Source organism: Artibeus jamaicensis, unplaced genomic scaffold, assembly GCF_021234435.1.
Source record: "Artibeus jamaicensis isolate MK-2021 breed Jamaican fruit bat unplaced genomic scaffold, CSHL_Jam_final contig_471, whole genome shotgun sequence".
In the NCBI taxonomy this organism is placed as follows: Eukaryota; Metazoa; Chordata; class Mammalia; order Chiroptera; family Phyllostomidae; genus Artibeus; species Artibeus jamaicensis.
Window position 1 is genome coordinate 5278080 of NW_026521850.1, and position 16449 is coordinate 5294528.

The 16449-nt window shown below is 61.3% G+C and overlaps 2 protein-coding genes across 4 annotated transcripts in view; one reads left to right on the top strand and one right to left on the bottom strand.

Annotated features, from left to right (window-relative positions):
• The window catches only part of PTPA (protein phosphatase 2 phosphatase activator), a 26381-nt gene extending 24315 nt beyond the window's left edge, over positions 1–2066 (bottom strand). The window contains exon 1 of one of the 2 annotated variants that reach the window (XM_037146842.2): positions 1970–2066. In XM_037146842.2, the coding sequence (XP_037002737.1) occupies positions 1970–1979 (10 nt within the window). In that variant the 5' untranslated portion in view covers positions 1980–2066. Of the gene's footprint in view, positions 1–485; positions 772–1969 lie in introns of those variants that run through there. The other variant, XM_037146777.2, reaches the window with a different exon arrangement.
• On the top strand, positions 893–13674 carry CRAT (carnitine O-acetyltransferase). 2 transcript variants are annotated; one of them, XM_037146385.2, is made up of 15 exons: positions 893–1486; positions 3114–3252; positions 3921–4184; positions 6144–6262; positions 7366–7419; positions 7946–8111; positions 8439–8613; positions 9103–9281; positions 9747–9847; positions 10219–10338; positions 10496–10618; positions 10717–10852; positions 11206–11268; positions 12022–12159; positions 12797–13674. In XM_037146385.2, exons 2-15 carry the CDS (start codon positions 3226–3228, stop codon positions 13010–13012), a joined length of 1881 nt encoding a protein of 626 aa, XP_037002280.2. In that variant the 5' UTR covers positions 893–1486; positions 3114–3225; the 3' UTR covers positions 13013–13674. The 2 variants fall into 2 exon arrangements, with proteins under 2 accessions (XP_037002280.2, XP_037002215.2); XM_037146320.2 differs by lacking the exon at positions 3114–3252.
• Positions 13675–16449: the final 2775 nt, after the last annotated feature.

Genomic DNA, 16449 nt, shown 5'->3' on the forward strand with positions numbered 1-16449 from the left:
GGGGTTTGGGCGACCAAGGCCAGTTTCTCCCAATTAAGTCTCAACCACCGAAACTGTAGAGGCCGGCCTCCGGAAGCGGGCGGCGGGGTACGAGGGACGCGCCGAGCGCGGAGGTGCAGGGGGGGGGCGGGCAGAGGCCGAGCCTCGCAGAGCGTCCCCCTGCCCGTGCTCAGAGTCTAAAGAAGAAGGCGGCCCCCGTCCTCGGCATCTTTCTCGCCGCATCAAGAGCTGACTCCAGTACGCGCAGCCCAGACGTGGAACAGGCGTCCCCGTCTGGCCAGGGCGCTGCCCACGACCCCTCGGTCAGGCCGGGATCCCAAGTCCGGGTGCTGCGCCCCACCCACCAGGCCCGGGTTCCTGCCTTTCCCGCAGGACCCCTCAGCTCTGGATCCTGGTGTTCCTCCATCGCCCGACCCTCCCCTTCCCCGCCCCCACTGCTGGCACCGCCCCCGCGCCCCCCACCCTGCCGGGCCGGCGCGCCCTACCTGGCGGCGACTGCCGCTCGCCCTCAGCCATCTTCCTGCCTCCAGGTGCGCGTCCTGACGCCTGCAGGCCCCTCACCTTTCACTCCAGCACCCACCCTTCTTTTCCCCGCGCTCAGAGCTTTCTAAAAGAGAAATGAGCACCAGCCGGCTATAACCAAAAACCAAGAATTAAAGTCACCCCAGTGGAGACGGCCGCCATGTCTGTGCGGGGCACGCAGTGAGCATGCCCAGCAACGGCCCACTCGCTGCAGCGGCGCTACAGGAAGGCTGCAGCCATGTTGGTGCGGGGCGCCGGAGCGCATGCGCCCCAACGGTCCCCCTCGCCACCTGAGCTGGCAACAGCCCGCCGGGCACGGGGTGGGGGGGGGGGGGGGTAGCCAGCGGGGCGGGCCGGGGCCTTTGCGGCAACCATGCTTTTGCGGGGCGGGTCCCACCTGTCATCTTTGTGCGTGCCTTTGACCCTGTACCGAGAGATATTAAGAGACATTCCCCTGTCAACGTGGCTGTGTGTTACTACCACTCTGCGGGTAATGCTCTAGAACCCCAAACGGACTGAAGAGTGCACACCAGTGCCTCCAAACCCGGGGACGGCATTTGGAGGTGGGAGAGGGCCAGCTGGACGGCGGCCCGCGCACCTGGCCCCTGTTCCCGAGTCCCATCGCCTCGCGGCGGCCACCGACTGCTAACTGCGCCCCCGCCCGGTGCCGTGACTCCGCCCCGCGCTCGCGGCTAGCTCCTTGGGGTTCGCAACTGGCTGGTGACCGCGCCCAGAGTCCTCCTGCCCGGGCCACCAGCCCTCCGCCCGCCCGGCCCGGTGGGTGGGCGCCGGGCCGCTTGAACCCGTTGGCGGGGGTGACTCGGCGACCTTGGCTAGGAGGCTCTAGCGGGGATCCACCAACGGTGGCGACAGCGGCGCGGACTTTGCCCAGTACGGGGTGCGGAGCGGACTGCGTGTCCGCAGGCAGGCCGAAGAGATGTTGGCATTCGCGGCCAGGACCGTGGTAAGTGCGGCCGGGAACCCGAGCTGGCGGGCCCTGGACCGCAAGCCGAGCCAGACACAGAGCTGCGCCCGAAAGGGTAAACAGGCTAACAGGCTGTGCGGCTACACGTCCCTGAGGCTGCGGTACAGCCTGGACTGAAGCTGCTGGGGTGGGGTTGGCAGGTGGGCTTCCCTGGTTTGGCAGAGGAACAGACTGAGGTTCAAGGTCAGAGGCTGGTTCGAACCTGTAGCGCTAAATTTCAAGGACCGGGAATAGTGGCACCCCGGCTCAGGCAGCACCCCACCCTTAGACTTGGAGTCAGGGAGCAGGCCGACATGGAGTGTCTCTCTCAGTTATTCTCTGACTCACACACCCAGAGAGCACACTCAGCCTGAGCAGTCTCTGCCCCAGCCAGAGCCACTTCCTCAACCCCATCCAGTTGGTCAGCCTCCTTGAACTTATCAAATGGTCCCTGGGGAGTTGAGTGTAACCAGAGAAACTCACGTGGAGGCATCAAGCTGGGCTGTCCAGAAAAGCCTGCGAACTGGCAGAGGTGGCAGGTGGCAGTCCCAGGCCTTCCCTCTCCACCAGGCCCTCCCCCAACCTGTCCATAACTCACACACAGGCACACAGGCACACGCGCGCGCGCACACACACGCACACGCCCCTGCAGTCCTCCCCAGAGGGCAGCCTGGAGCGAGAGGTGTGGTACCCTGATTTGGATTCCTGTACTCTCTGCTCCAAGCTTTTCTTTGTTTGTATCTCCCTCTGTCTGTGCCAAGAAGAACGGTCGAACAGATGTACCAGGCACAGAGAACAGGGGGCTCCTGTCCTTGGGCTTGTGGTGGACAGACTCTTCACAGTCTCCCCAAGTCCTAAGGCTCCACCTCACTCTCGTCGCTGCCACCTGAGGTGCGTCTCCATCCCACAAACAGTCTCTTAAGTCATCTTCCAGGACCTGCTGGATGGCCTGGCCTGATCACTTTACTGCTGGGGAAACTGAGGCAAGGAGCAACTGGACCAGAATCTCCTAGATGTGGTGACTCAGATCTCAGAGCCAGCATTGCTTGTTTTTGTTTTTTAATGCCAAAGTCCTTCCTTCTGGGCTCCCAGCTGAATGAGCCACAACTCGAGAGGCCCAGGCCCCGGTGGAAGGGTGGCCTAGAAGGGCTTGCAAGAGCTCCGGAGGGAAACAGAGGATGGACAGGGCTCTCGGTGGTCACTCTCCATTTATGTTCTCTCCCAGTGTCTGCCTCCTTATACCAACTCCGCTTTTCGAGACTGATCGCAGGGCTGTGGCGAACTTGGCACCTCGGCAGTCTCTGCCCTCCAGCCAAGTTTTTCTTCGTTAAACAGACCCATGCAGATTCTAACAGGTGGATTTTTTAGTGTCTCTTGGCCTCCCTGCCTGGCTCTGGGCCCATCTGGAGGAGAGAGGAGAATGTTTTCCAGGCTTCCTCCCACTCCAGGGCCCACGCACTCCAGCCCTCTAACCTGCTTCCCATTGCCCCACATCTGGAAGCCAGGGCAGGTAGAGCAGCTTCTCCTGCCACAGCCACCACCTCAGATGCCACTATGGCCACCACAGCCATCGCCACTGCTTCCTCTGCCTCCCCCCTGAATCTTGGCTCTTGTCTTCTCTTTCCAGCCCAGGCAAGTGGCTGCCTCTTGCTAGGTTCTGCTCACCCACTTGGTAGCACAGTTAGGCTTAGAGATCCAGCCCAAGGCAGACAGACAGGGCTCAGAACCTCAGTCCTGCCATGGAGGACGGGCAGCAGAAAGAGAAGGTACGGAACGGAGCCTCTGCCACTTGCCTGCCTATCGCTGCCAGTAGCCTCGAACTCTCTTTTGTCTCTCTTTCCGGCCGCCTTCAGAGTCTCCCTGCTCCCTCTCACCCTCCTTGCTGGGCCACTCAGCTCTTTCTTGCCTCAACGCTGCCCCCGTGCCACCCCTATTGCCATCCCGCAGGCAGGAAAAAGTCCTATGGCTTCACCTTCACCCAAAGGTGCTGTAATCATCTGGCTCGCTCTGATTTTCTCTTCTTCCCTCCTGTTTCTCAACCTGGCGAGGGTGGGAGAAAAGGAGGTGGGGACCTCTGGGAGGGCACAGTCACCTCACTGCTGGCTGGTTCATAGGCCCCGGGGGAGAAAGGTGGGGCCCTGTGCATTGAGACAGGTGAGAGGTCCCTCTCCACTCAGGCGCCCCCACCCGAGAGCTCTGCCAAGATCAGTGGCCACACCCATCCCTCCCCCAGCCCTACCTGCATCATCGGGCCCCCGGAGAGGAGGAGACACCTCACCTATAGCTCCAGGGCTGGGAAGCCAGGCCTGGCACCACCCCAGAGGCAGTCTCTGACCCCAGAGAGGGGCACATAAGGGCTCAGGACTGCAGCTTGGGATTGCCAGGGCCTCCCAGAGCCAGTGAGGGAATGAGTAGAATGTTCTGCTGCCTGCAGGTGAAGCCCCTGGGCTTCCTCAAGCCTTCTTCCTTGACGAAGGCTGCCAGCCGCTTCAAGGCGCACCAGGACGCCCTGCCTCGGCTGCCGGTGCCCCCGCTCCAGCAGTCCCTGGACCACTACCTGAAGGCGCTGCAGCCCATCGTGAGCGAGGAAGAGTGGACCCACACCAAGCAGCTGGTGGAAGAGTTCCAGGCTGCAGGGGGTGTGGGAGAGCGCCTGCAAAAGGGGCTGGAGCGCAGGGCCACGAAGACGGAGAACTGGGTGAGTTAAAACTGAGGGTACACCGACCCCCCAGTTCCCATGGAGGGGATGGGGGACAGGGGCCCTCCCGGAGGCTGTGGGTCATTGCGTGGAATTTTGTGAGTGCTACTCTGGGCCTGGCATTCGGCAGTGCTGGGTGAACGAGAAAGACACCACTGATGGCCTCGTGGAGCTTACACTCAAGTAGGGCAGGGAGAGAGGTGATTAAACCGGACACAGTGAGGGGTCGAGGCCATTTCAGGCAGTGAAGTTCCACAGAAATAAAGAGAATCACAGCATCTTTATGCTGAAGGGTCAGGGAAGGCAGGCAGGAGGTGGCTTTGGATCTGCAACCAACAGAGGGGACAACACAAGGAGGCAACAGCCTGGTGAGTTCGGGAACAGACAGAGGCGGGAGTGGAGTGCAGAGGGGCGGTGCAAGGAGAAAGAACTTGGACTTGAGTTCAGCAGGAAGGGGCGACAGGATTTGAGCTGTGGGGATTTGAGCTGTGACAAATCACTCTGGTTCTGTGTCTCAGCCTGCCACACAAGTGTGATCACCTGGTGGCAAGGTATTGACACGGATGCTCCGCGTACTTTTCTGTTTGTGTTTCGTACCTCAACATAAAGTTCACAATGACCTCTCCCGCCACTGCAGGGGATGCAAGAGTGGGAGCAGGAGGTGGGTGGGAAAGCTGGTACTTTCGCCTCGAGGGAGATGCTGGCAGGGAGTGGGGAAGTCGTTCAGTCCTGAAGACGTTTTGGGGCCAGTGGTACTGCTGATGGGGGTACTGAGAGGGGGACAGTCCTGACCTAAAGCCACCGTACGGGGGACTTATGGGGAAGAGGATGGCCTAGGGAGAAGCAGGTTTGTAAGAGGGAACCAAAGCCAGGTCTGGCCCCATGAGGTAGGAGGTGGTCCGAGGGGGCAGCTGGAAGGTTGGGGCGGGCACAGAGGAGACGGGAGTCGTCAGCAGGTGGATGGCTGCTCTGAGCCTGGGCGGCTCAGGGCCTTGGACTCCAGAATCAGGAGCGGGGAAAGTCGGGGGTCCGGCGGTTTTCTGACTTTGTTTAGCCTGCAGCTCCTTCACCCAGGCTGCAGGTCAGCAGACAGTGAGGTACCCACAGGCGTGATGTTCAGCGTGGGCACACCGCCACTCCACACCCCTTGCCAAGGGCCCCAGGCCAGCAGTCTCCCAGGGGGGATCGGTGTGGTGATGAGGCACGGCCCACCCTCTTTGAGGGCCATGAGGAAGCACAGCAGGGGCCCGGGTCTCCGGGATTAAAGGACCTTCAGAAAGAGGCGTCTGGGCATGTGCTCGAAAGGGGCGCAGGGCAGGCAGTGTCGCAACCAAGCACGAGAGGCTCAAGGGTGACAGTCACCTAGGAGCTTCTAACGTGTCCACGGTAGGTCCCCAGAGAGACAACACTCGCCTACTGGATCTAGCCCACATCTTGCCACCAGCACGATGACTTGTCCTCAGCGAGCTTCCCCTAGATCATGCTGACCTTGAGGTCCCAGTGAGTGTCCCCAGTCTGACACCAGCGAAACAGGCCCCGGGGGACCAGGGCCTCCAGTTCCCTGGAGAAGGCTCAGCCGGGACGAGCAAAAACTCCTTCATTGGAGTTTCTTTCTCTACATCTTCCTCTACTTTTCCTTTCTGTCAGGCAGACCTTTTTATATCTAAAAGTAATACAAAGCAGTGACCAAAATCTGTAAGGTAGAGAAACACCATTCCCATTTCTGCCCTTTTCGCCCCATGTCCCGGGTTTCCTGCCGGTACTCTGATCACTCTTGCTGATTGGCCCCGGCTATGGGAAGACGATGAGGCGCTGCGGGTGGGTTTGGGGGGGGGGTTCTGGGTCTGAGCATTTACTTTCAGAATCTGTGCTCCGCAGAGAGGGCAGAGGGTCCCCTGGCCCTGTTGGGAGGGGCCCCCAGATCCGCCCCCCTCCAACAGGCTCTGGCTCTTTCCCCAGCTGTCCGAATGGTGGCTCAAGACGGCCTACCTCCAGTACCGCCAGCCCCTGGTCATCCACTCCAGCCCTGGCCTCATGCTGCCCAGGCAGGACTTTGTGGATCTGCAGGGACAGCTCCGGTGAGTGGCTGAGGCTGGGAGGGACCCTGGGGTCCACTTCCTCCAGTCGGACTGGAGGTTGGAGGGGCCCAGCCCTGCTCATTATCTTTCATCCCCCCAATATGAAGCAGGGAGCATCATCCCTATTTTACAGATGGGGAAACTGAGGCTCAGAGCAGTGAGGAGGCTGCCCAGGATCACCCTTCAGTATCGGCTGAGCCGGGGCAGGGAGCACGTCTTCCTGGCCCCAGAGCTTCATGCCTGCTCCCCGGCGTAGTGAGCACTGGGCTCTGCCTGCACCCAGACCCAAGCCTGCCCCCCGTGCCAGCGCTGGCACTTCACCCGTCCTTCCCCTTCTTCTCTGGCCTCAGGGGTGACCTTTATACGCAGTCCCCTTTTCCACTTTCGGCCATGTCACTTGCCCTGGCCTCCGTTCCAGTCCTACCAGGGATAAAAATACCAGAGACAGGGATCTCCTGCCTAAACACCAGCCACCCACAGTCAGCACCTGCTGCTCTTAAAGGCACCAGGGCGCCCTGAGGAAGGTGTTGGGGGTTCAGACCAGGAACTCCAGCTGGTGGTCCCCATGTTGGGGCCCAGGGACAGCCCAGGTGTCAGACGGTTGGTATGGCCCAGACAGTCCAGGGAGGAAGGCCAGGTTGAGAGATGGCCTGGGGGAGACAAGGCCCAGAAATGGGTAGGGACCTAGTGCAGGGGACACCTCAAGCCACTGCCCTCCCACTCACAAGCCCCTCCCTGGTGTTCTGGGTCCCGCTGTAAGTGATGCCTGAGAGAAGGACACCATCCTTCCAGACTCCAGACCACGGTGCAGGGGTGCGGGCCCTCTGTGGGTGGGACCAGCCACACTGACCCGTAATCCTGCACGGCCGCGCTGCCCCACCTTCACGCCGAACTCGTGCCGGGCACCTGGCCAGCAGCTTCTCCCCGAGCCCTCCGAGTCTCCCTCTGGGGGTTTTGAGAAAGCAGGCTCAGAAGGGCGAGCTGCCAGCAGTGTGTGTGAGGAGTGAAGCAGTGGGTCACCCCCTCACCCTGCACGTGTCCCTGGCCCAGTGCCCGTCCTCGGGGTGTCCACACAGCTTCTGATCTCTCATTGGTCCCTCCAGGTTTGCTGCCAAAGTCATCGAGGGCGTGTTGGATTTCAAGGCCATGGTTGACAAGTGAGCACTCGGCTGCCTCTACCCTGCAGTAATTAACCCAGCCTCTCCAGCCGGGCCTAGCCCAGCCCCAAGCCCTGGGTGCTGGGCTGGCCCAGAGCTTGGGTGCTTTCACTTCCTGTTGTCCGGCCTCTGTTGGGGTTGGGGAGGCAGAGCCTGGGGACTGGGACGCCTACATCCTCTGCTCCAGCCGCTGGGACTTCCTTCTGGTGACTCCATCCCAAGCGGCCCCTGGAATTGGCGTCCCAGCCAGAGGCCCCGTAGGGTGACTGGCTACTTCATCTCCCCCCAGCAAACGGAATCCCAGAGAGGGGAAGGGAGTTTCCAGGGTGACTCACAGCAGGCCTCCTGACCGTCACCCTGCTCTGTCAGGGCCCTGCTCAGGCCACGGGGAAGCAGGGACATGAGGGGCAACTGACACTGTTTGCATGAGACTCGGCCTGGCCTAGCCCCAGCCGTGCCCAGCAGCTGCCTCTTCCCTTCTCCGCTCACACCATCCAGTGGCCCCTCACTGTCCCTTGCCCCACAGTGAGACCCTGCCCGTGGAGTACCTGGGGGGGAAGCCGCTGTGCATGAACCAGTACTATCAGATCCTGTCCTCCTGCCGTGTGCCGGGCCCCAAGCAGGACTCGGTCCTCAACTTCAGCAAGACCAAGAAGCCACCCATGCACATCACCGTGGTGCACAACTACCAGGTGGGGCCCCGCGCACACGGGGAAGGGCGGGCGCAGCCAGAAGTCTGCCTCCCTGACACATGCACCTGTGTGTCCCTGGGAATTGGCGTGCCCTGGCGTCTCTGCCGGGTGACTGGCTTGGTCCCCGCCTCGGGGAGACCAAGAGGGGCTGTGGGCCTGCCCAGCCTGGGGAGAGCAATGCAGGGACACCCCCTCCTGTCTCTCACCCCTGGCCTGACCCTGTCGCCTCACTGTGACATCTGGGCTGCCAGGGCCAGGAGGAGGCTGGGGTGGGACGAGACTGTGGCCAGACTGAGGTCCTCACCATCACCTGCCTGCCCCCGGCAGTTCTTTGAGCTGGATGTGTACCACAGCGACGGGACCCCCCTCACCTCGGACCAGCTCTTCGTACAGCTGGAGAAGATCTGGAACTCGTCGCTGCAAACCAACAAGGAGCCCGTAGGCATCCTCACCTCCAACCACCGCAATTCCTGGGCCAAGGCATACAACACCCTCATCAAAGGTGCCTCCAGAGGGCGGGGCGGGGAGGGGAGGCCCCCAGCCCGACCTCGGCCCACACCAGGCCCCAGGTTCCCTCTGAACCCTCCGATTTGGAGCAGGTGTTGGCCCGAGTTTAGGAAACTCGGTTGGGTGGAATTTGTTTCCCTCTGTTAAGTAGCAAGTGGGGTGAGAGTCTGAGTCTTCTGGCCTCAGAGCCCACCGTGGTCCCCGTGTCAGCCAGGGGCACTGTTCCTGAGCCAGACCCCTGCGTGGGGCCCCTGACTGCCACCCAAGCTGTCCGTGAGACTCTGGGCTTTCGCGCCCTCATTTCTCAAGTGGGCCAGGCAGGCCAGGCGTTGGGGATGCCTCACGGGGCGCTGTGGGGCTGCAGGCCCTGTTGAGTGGAAAGCCCGAAGTCCGTCCCAGCACTCGGCGGATGTTCTGGAGGCCTCCCAGGGCACCACAGACCTGACACCCCATTTTGGGCCCCTCCCTGCCGTACCACCCACAGACAAGGTGAACCGGGACTCGGTGCGCTCCATCCAGAAGAGCATCTTCACCGTGTGCCTGGACAGAGTCATGCCTCGGGTCTCTGAAGACAAGTACCGCAGCCAGGTGGCTGGGCAGATGCTGCACGGGGGCGGCAGCAAGCTCAACAGCGGCAACCGCTGGTTCGACAAGACGCTGCAGGTGAGGGCCTGGCCCGGCCCGGGCCCCGCCCCCGCCTCCATCCACGCCCACACTGGGCCCCCTGCAGCCTCAGGACTTCCTGTCCCTTGCATCACCTCTGGCACCCCAGCTCGTAAAGCAGGTGGAAGCCCGCAGGCAGATGCGCTGTAATTACCAGGCAGTCAGCCTGTCGATCCTGGGGCCCAGAAACCGCGGTCACCCCCAGCGCAGCCCTTCAGCACATCAGGGAGCCCGGGGCTTGGAAAGTAGAAGTTGCAGGGGGACTGCCCAGTAGGAGAGCTGCAGGGATGCTGTGAGGTATGCCGGCATGGGGCGTGCTTGGTGTGGTCCACACAGGCCCGAGGCCCTGGTGAGTGCCAGCTCTTGTTGACAACCGTAATATTAAGGAGCTAAGCCCTGAGGGGGCCTTCCTGTGGGAGCCGCTCTTGGGAGCCGGGGCTAACCCGTCCCCACGCCCCTCCGCAGTTGATCGTGGCAGAAGATGGCTCCTTCGGGCTCACTTATGAGCACGCAGCCGCCGAGGGCCCCCCCATTGTCTCCCTTGTGGACCATGTTGTTGAATACACGTGAGTGCGGCCCCCACCCTCCACCCACTTCCCCAGTTCTTGGAGACAGGACAGCCTAGCCTGTGAGGGAATGGCATTTTCCCTATGCCTGGGCCTAAAGGGAGGAAGGGTTTTTGAGCCAGACAAACCAGGATTTGAATTCTGTCTCTACCACTTCCCAGCCACATGACCTTGGACAAGTCCCATCCCCACTACAGGCCTCCTCTGTTTGGCTTTTTGAAAGCCGGAGGTAGTTTCAGAAGAATAAACTCAAGAGTCCCCCTGGGCTGGCCCCCTCCAGCTTCGGGGACCTATCCTCCCCGCCTTCATCCCAGGGATGGACCCAGGCTCCCCCGGCACTGATGTGAGCCTGAGCCCACATATGTGTGTAGGAAGAAGGCCGAGCTCGTGCGGTCTCCCATGGTGCCCCTGCCCATGCCCAAGAAGCTGCGGTTCAATATCACCCCTGAAATCAAGAACGACATCGAGAAGGCCAAGCAGAATCTTAGCATGTGAGTGCTGGGCACTGGGTGGGGGCCCGGCCCCTGGAGTCCAGCCAGCTTCTGTGCCAGTCTGTCCTCATACTGGGCTGGTTCTGAGACCTCCCTCCCTTGGAGCTGCAGGCCCGCCAAGCACCTGCTCCTCACCCGCCTCCTCCCCGCCCCCCAGCATGATCCAGGACCTGGACATGATTGCAACAGTATTCCACCACTTTGGGAAAGACTTCCCCAAGTCCGAGAAGCTGAGCCCCGACGCCTTCATCCAGATGGCGCTACAGCTGGCCTACTACAGGTCTGCCCTGCCCTGTCCTGGAGGGGGGGTGAGACCTGGAGGATGCACAGAGGTGGGGATGGCCTGCCGGGACTGTGCTCAGCCCCATGTCCCCCCAGGATATATGGGCAGGCCTGTGCCACATATGAAAGTGCCTCCCTGCGCATGTTTCACCTGGGCCGTACTGACACCATCCGCTCAGCCTCCATGGACTCGCTGGCCTTTGTCAAAGCCATGGATGATGCCAGCGTGACGGTGAGGGTTTAGGGTAAGGGTGGGTGAGTTGGGCTTGAGCCATTACCCTTCCCGTTCACTCTGTCAATGCACACTGATAGAGTGCCTGCTGTATTCTAGCCCTGTGGTGGGCAAAGGAATATAATAGAAGATACAGCCAGGAATTTAGTTCTGAGCTTCCTGGCAGGCCAGGAGAAAGGGGAACTATTCATTCATTCATTCACTCAGCACCAGTAAGCATCTGCCCTAGAGTGATGGTAGTTCTTCTTCCTCTCAGAGTGTAGCGCTGGGTGGGGAGTGGGCGCTGAGACAGACTGCAGGAGTAGGGAAGGCACAGTGCTTCACCTCCTTCTTCCCCTCGCCCCCATCGGCAGGAGCACCAGAAGGTAGACCTACTGCGGAGAGCCGTGCAGGCTCACCGAGCCTACACTGACCAGGTGAGCAAGGCCTTTCTGTCCCTGTGTGCTTGGCCCTTGGCATCTCTGTCCATCTGCCTGCCCATCCCTATAGCAAATAGCTGCTCACCCTTAGCTTGAACAACCCCTCCCCTGTGCCTTGGGGTATCTGGAGCAAGGCTAAGCACCCCCATGTTAAAGTTAGAGAAGCTGAGGCCAGGCCCAGGGACTGCTGTGGCCCCAGGTCTCAGGTGAGCCTTTGGTTGCATGTCAGGCTGCCCCCGGTGCCCCTGGAGCACTGAGGATGCACAGCAGGCAGGCAGCCGGACTCCTGCCCCCCAACAACTCAGGTACCAGTCAGTGACGTGGAGATCTGGGTCCCCATCCTGGCTCTGGCTCTGAGGGCCTGTGGGCTGCGCTCCCCCCGTGTTAAATGCAGATAACCATTTAGATCCCCTACCTGGAGTGTTCAGTGACTGTCACCATTTTATAAATGAAGACACTGAGGTTCCAAGATGTAAGTGACCTGCCAAGGTCCCACAGCCCAGATGGGGCTAGGCCACCCAGCTCCAGGTCTGTGCTCTTAAATCCTACACTGTCTTGCCTCCCTGGGCAGGCCCTAGACCTCAGTTTCTCTATCTGTGACGTGAGGGCTCTCCTGCCTGGCTGTTCTGGTCTCATTGGTCTGAGGGGCCCGTGAGGGAAGATGTGTTGCTGCCATGTGCTTCTGAGGAGGGTGGCGGCAGTACCCTGTGGTCCCTCGGCCCCTGCCCCTGCCCATGCTCTCTCCTGCAGGCCATCCGCGGGGAGGCCTTCGACCGGCACCTGCTGGGCCTGAAGCTGCAGGCCATCGAGGACCTGGTGAGCATGCCTGACATCTTCATGGACACCTCCTACGCCATTGCTATGCACTTCAACCTCTCCACCAGCCAGGTGGGCCACCACCCCAGAGCCAGCTGGGTGCCCCTGCCCTGTCCCTGGTGCCCCAGGGTAGGATGGAGCAGAACCCCAGAGCTGGAGTGGGACAGAGGCTAGAGCCAAGGTCTCGAACACCATCAGACCTTGGTGGCGGTATGGCCCACAGAGGCCACCACAGGCCTCTGCCAAGCGGCTGAATTCTGGCAGAAGAGACTGGTCAGGGGGCTTCCCTACAGCTCAGGGGAGTCAAGGAACCCCAGGGGAGAATCAGCTTCATGTATCCCGGTCAGACACGAAGGAACACGTGGTCCGTGCCAGCCTGTGCTGGGTACTGGGACACAGCGGGGACAGCAGCGTCCTTGCTCCGGGGTCTCAGTGCAGGCTGACAGCATGGGGCTGAGCTAGGAACGACCCCAGGAAGTGCTGGGGGGTCATCAGAGTCCCCAGGAGGGAACATCAGTGGGGCTCCACGGAAGGGCGGCACCAGGACCGCACCCTGCAGGTGGAGGGAGTCTCCTGTCCGGTGGGGAAGAGGGGAGGCATCTCAGACAGACAGCAGGGCGGAGACGTGGGAAGGCGGGCTGGTGCCACCCAGGGGCTGAGGGGACCCATCGGGGTAGGGGTGACAACCTCAGTCCCATGCCTCTCCCAGGTCCCCTCCAAGACAGACTGCGCCATGTTCTTTGGGCCTGTGGTCCCAGACGGCTATGGCGTTTGCTATAACCCCTTGGAGTCCCACATCAACTACTCCGTGTCAGCCTACAACAGCTGTGCCGAAACCAACGCCGCCCGCCTGGTGCACTACCTGGAGAAGGCGCTGCTGGACATGCGCGCTCTGCTGCAGGGCCACCCCAGGGCCAAGCTCTGAGCCTCCCGTGCTCGGGCCTGCCAGTGCCACAGCCAGGCCACCTTCGGGTGGGCCACCCACCAGGGCTCCGCCCTTTGTTCCCTGTCCCCCTGGGCCCCGCAGATCTGGCTGAGCCAGGGCCAGCACCACACACTCAGCGGGGCCCACAAGTCCCAGCCAAGTGCCTTCCATGGGCCACCCCAGCATCCTGGGCTGTGTTCAGAGACTGAGTAGGATGTAGGCCTGGGTGCCCCATGTGTCCCCCACAGAGGCCTTCCTCTGGGGAAAGGAAGCAGCTGAGTCCACCCCCACCAGGGTGGGACACGGGGAGTCCTCTTCTCGGCAGTCCACCTCTGGCCAGTCCCCACCGTCTGTGCAGCCTGGTCAGATCCACACCCAGACCCTCAAACTCCTGAGGACCTAAAGACAGGACTGTCTGGAGTGGGGGACTCCAGGCAACCCCAAGGCTGAGAGGCCAGGGTGTGAGGTGTCCTGGGGACCACCCATCAGCCACCCTGCAGCAAGAGGCTGTCCCCCACAGGACTGCCACTGCCACACTCCTTTGAAGAATGTGGCTCAAGAACCCTGCCTCGTTCGCTGCCACTCAGTTGGATTCCCGAACCACGTTCCTGGTTGTATCGTAGTAACACGCGAGGTATTAATAAAGGGAAAATTTGTTGGTAGAGACATTCCAGTTCAGGAGGCAGGCAGGTGGGGTGGACAGCCGGCCTCCTTCCAGCTTTGCCTGTGTCTGGGAGTTGGTGTCCCAGCGGCCAGGGCCACCAGGGCCAGAGGAGAAAAGAGGAGGGCCCCTCAGGCGTAGGCCAGGGAGCCACGGGCCAGTCCGAAACAGCTCCCACCTACGAGTGACTTGGGCCTTTCCAGTACCTTGGGCTGAGGGTGGCGACAACTCCCCCAGGGGGACTGGGCCCATGAACCCGGGTCTGGTGGGCTGTGGGGCTCGCACCAGGGCCCGAGGCCTCGTCCTCCGGCCTCCCACGGAGCCCAATGGGAGTGGTGCCCCAGAACACATGGCCACCTGACCGGAACCCCGAACCTACCTGTCCCCAACACTAGGCACCTGGCAGAAGCAAGGCGACTCGCCAGTGAACTGCACATGGAGTCTCTCCCCCCGAGGGACGCTCTGGCCCTAAGATGAGCGAAAACCCAGAGCAGAGGCTGGGGGTGCAGGTGGGAGAGTTCGTCGAGCCTGTGAGAGGTGCTTCGTGACCTGGCCGACTGGTGACGGTCACAAGATGGGGCCTGTGGTTTTTCTCCTTTATGCACATGAGGAAACTGAAGCCCAGAGAGGTTAAGGTCACCAGGCCCTAAAGAGCAGAGCAGAGACTCCCAGAGGCCATACTTCAGGTCAGGACAGGGAGACCCCATGGCCAAGGCCCCAGCACCACCCACTGTGACCACCCAGGGTGGGGGTGAGAAAGGGAGGCCGTGGGCAGGAATGGCCAGGACGCAGGCCTATGAGCTGGTGGGGAGAGCAGAGCTGCAGCCGGGAGCTGCTGGCTGGACTGGGACACAGATTGAGGGGAACTAACCTATGAGGGGGACCGGAGCTTGCTGGGCCCTACTCAACCTCCCCAGAGCTGCAAAAGCAAGGGACTCAGTGTCCTCATTCTCCAGTGAGGGTGACAGAAGGTGTGCCACTTGCTCAGCGTCTCAGGAAGCAAGAAGTGGAGCCCAGACAGTGGGGCGAGCAGGGTTTGCTCTAGGCCTGGCTGCGCCTCAGGCCCCCAGCACGGCCGGCAGGGTGGGGCAGTGCCGGCGGGGTGAGGTGCTGGCACACGAACGCCCCTTCCCTGGTCCACGTGGGGCAGGACCTGGAAGGACGCCGTACACAGCCCAGTGTCATCTCTGCAACCACGGGAGCGATGCTGCTCCCTGGGGACCACGAGGGGCTCCAGGGAGCGGGGGCTCAGCAGCTGAGCACAGTGCGTGCGGCACTGGGGAGGGGTCACGGGGAGGGGAAGACAAGCAGGCCACGGACACCGCAAGAGTCACCCGGGACTCCCAGAACTCGCCCCGAGGACCGTGCAGGCCTGAATGTGAGGCAGGGTTCCCCACCCCCCAGATTGCCCCTCAGAACCACACGGCACCCCAGGAAGGCACACTGAGTACCCAAAGAAGCCCAGGCAGTGTCAGGTGGAATGCTTACATGTCCCTAGGGGCGCTGGCGGGGAGGGAACGGCAAAGGAACAGACCTGGTGCTGACTCCTGAGGGGGTATGACCTGTGCCCTCACAGCTGGAAGCCACACAAGCAGGTCCCTGCGCACACGACAGGCAGGTGCTGGGGGGTGACGCACCGACAGGATTTCTGGACCCACTGCCGTGTGTTATGGGAGTGGGTGCTCGTGGCCTGGGGTGCGATTTCCAGCATCAGCATCAGCATCGTGCATGAAATCCAGAAAATGCCGGTGGACCCAGAATTCAGAGAACTGACTCCAGTGGCCTTCAGAGGCAATTCGACCCCGACAGCAAAGATGAACTTGATTTTTTAAAAATGAGAGAGAAATAACTAAGTATACTTCGTGCAATAGCTATTGGAAATGTGAACACGTATTAAGTGAATGAATGAACGACTACATGGCAAACACAAGGCCCACAGGCCGAATCCGCCCTCCACCTGGTTTTATCCGGCCAGCACCTTGTTTCTACCCGGTGGCAGTGCTGAGCTCCTCGCCCCTAGTGAAGGAGCAGTTACGTTTACAGTCCTAAAATCACATTTGGCCCTTTGAAGGCAACCATGAGGCCATTGTGGCCTCCAGTGAAAATGTGTCTGACACTCATCTGACATTTAGGGCCACAAAGTACCTAAACATCCAGGTTAGCATGACTTGACTTGGGCTGTCTTCATGGAGCAAGTGCAGTGGCCAGGAACAAGGCAGGCCTGGCGTGGAGCCTGCCAAGGGGCTGAGGGCCAGATGGAGGGAGCCACAGGGACCACGTTAAAGATTGGGGCCGGACCGAAGCCCCCGAGGAGGGCACTCAGGAAGACGCTGAGAGGCTGAAGGGGGCCTGACAGTGGGGAGGCCCTGCTGCCTCTGGACAGGGACCCGGGGCCGGGGCCGAGAGTGCTCAGGGGAGCAGAGAAAAGCGGACGTCTCAGACACCTGAGCTGGAGTCAGCAGACTTTGCAACAGCAACAGAAGTGGGTGGTGGGGGTGGCAGGCGGGGGCAGGTGTGTCATTTGGGGCGAAAGCAGAGTTGAGCTGGGACTCAGGACACCCCGGGCCCAGCCCTTCCCTCTCCCCACGTGCACTCCGGGGTTCCTCCTCCCTGTCGTCTGGCTTTCCTCTTCCACTGTGTCTGGCCCGCTGCGGAACACACCTGTTGAGCTCTTTTCGGCTGTCAGATTTTTCCGTTTTGATTCATTTGAAAATCTTCCACGGTTCACCTACGGTTCCCCTTCCCTGCTGACATTATCAAGTTTGTCTCTTCTTTC

Coding starts and splice junctions, on each gene's coding strand:
- CRAT (XM_037146385.2), top strand. CDS start 3,226: ATGGAGGACGGGCAGCAGAAAGAGAAG. Junction 6,263..7,365: donor GATCTGCAGGGACAGCTCCG/GTGAGTGGCTGA, acceptor TGGTCCCTCCAG/GTTTGCTGCCAAAGTCATCG. Junction 7,420..7,945: donor TTCAAGGCCATGGTTGACAA/GTGAGCACTCGG, acceptor CTTGCCCCACAG/TGAGACCCTGCCCGTGGAGT.